The 320-nt window shown below is 67.5% G+C and overlaps 1 protein-coding gene across 1 annotated transcript in view; it reads left to right on the forward strand.

The window, feature by feature from the left end:
* Positions 1-118: 118 nt before the first annotated feature.
* The window catches only part of LOC104079448 (metalloprotease TIKI2-like), a gene marked incomplete at both ends in the record, with an annotated part of 555 nt that continues 353 nt past the window's right edge, over positions 119-320 (forward strand). Inside the window, one exon of the mRNA XM_009581488.1 lies at positions 119-314. Coding sequence (XP_009579783.1) covers positions 119-314 — 196 coding nt within the window. The remainder of the gene's footprint in view (positions 315-320) is intronic.

Genomic DNA, 320 nt, shown 5'->3' on the forward strand with positions numbered 1-320 from the left:
AAGGGCTCGTGCGGGGAGATGGGGGAGAGGGACCCCCCGAGGGCGGCGTTCCTCCCGTGGGCTGCCTCCTGCCCCTCTGCCCCTCCGCCACTGATCGGCCCCTACTGTCCTCCCCCAGCAAGGAGAGCTCAACTCCTTCCTCTGGACCATCCGCCGCGACCCCCCTGCCTATCTCTTCGGCACCATCCACGTGCCCTACACGCGGGTGTGGGACTTCATCCCCGACAACTCCAAGGCCGCCTTCCACGCCAGCTCCAGCGTCTACTTCGAGCTGGACCTCACTGACCCCTACACCATCTCGGGGCTGGCCAGCTGCCAGA

The sequence above is a fragment of the Fulmarus glacialis genome, unplaced genomic scaffold (genome assembly GCF_000690835.1).
Source record: "Fulmarus glacialis isolate BGI_N327 unplaced genomic scaffold, ASM69083v1 scaffold9157, whole genome shotgun sequence".
NCBI lineage: Eukaryota > Metazoa > Chordata > Aves > Procellariiformes > Procellariidae > Fulmarus > Fulmarus glacialis.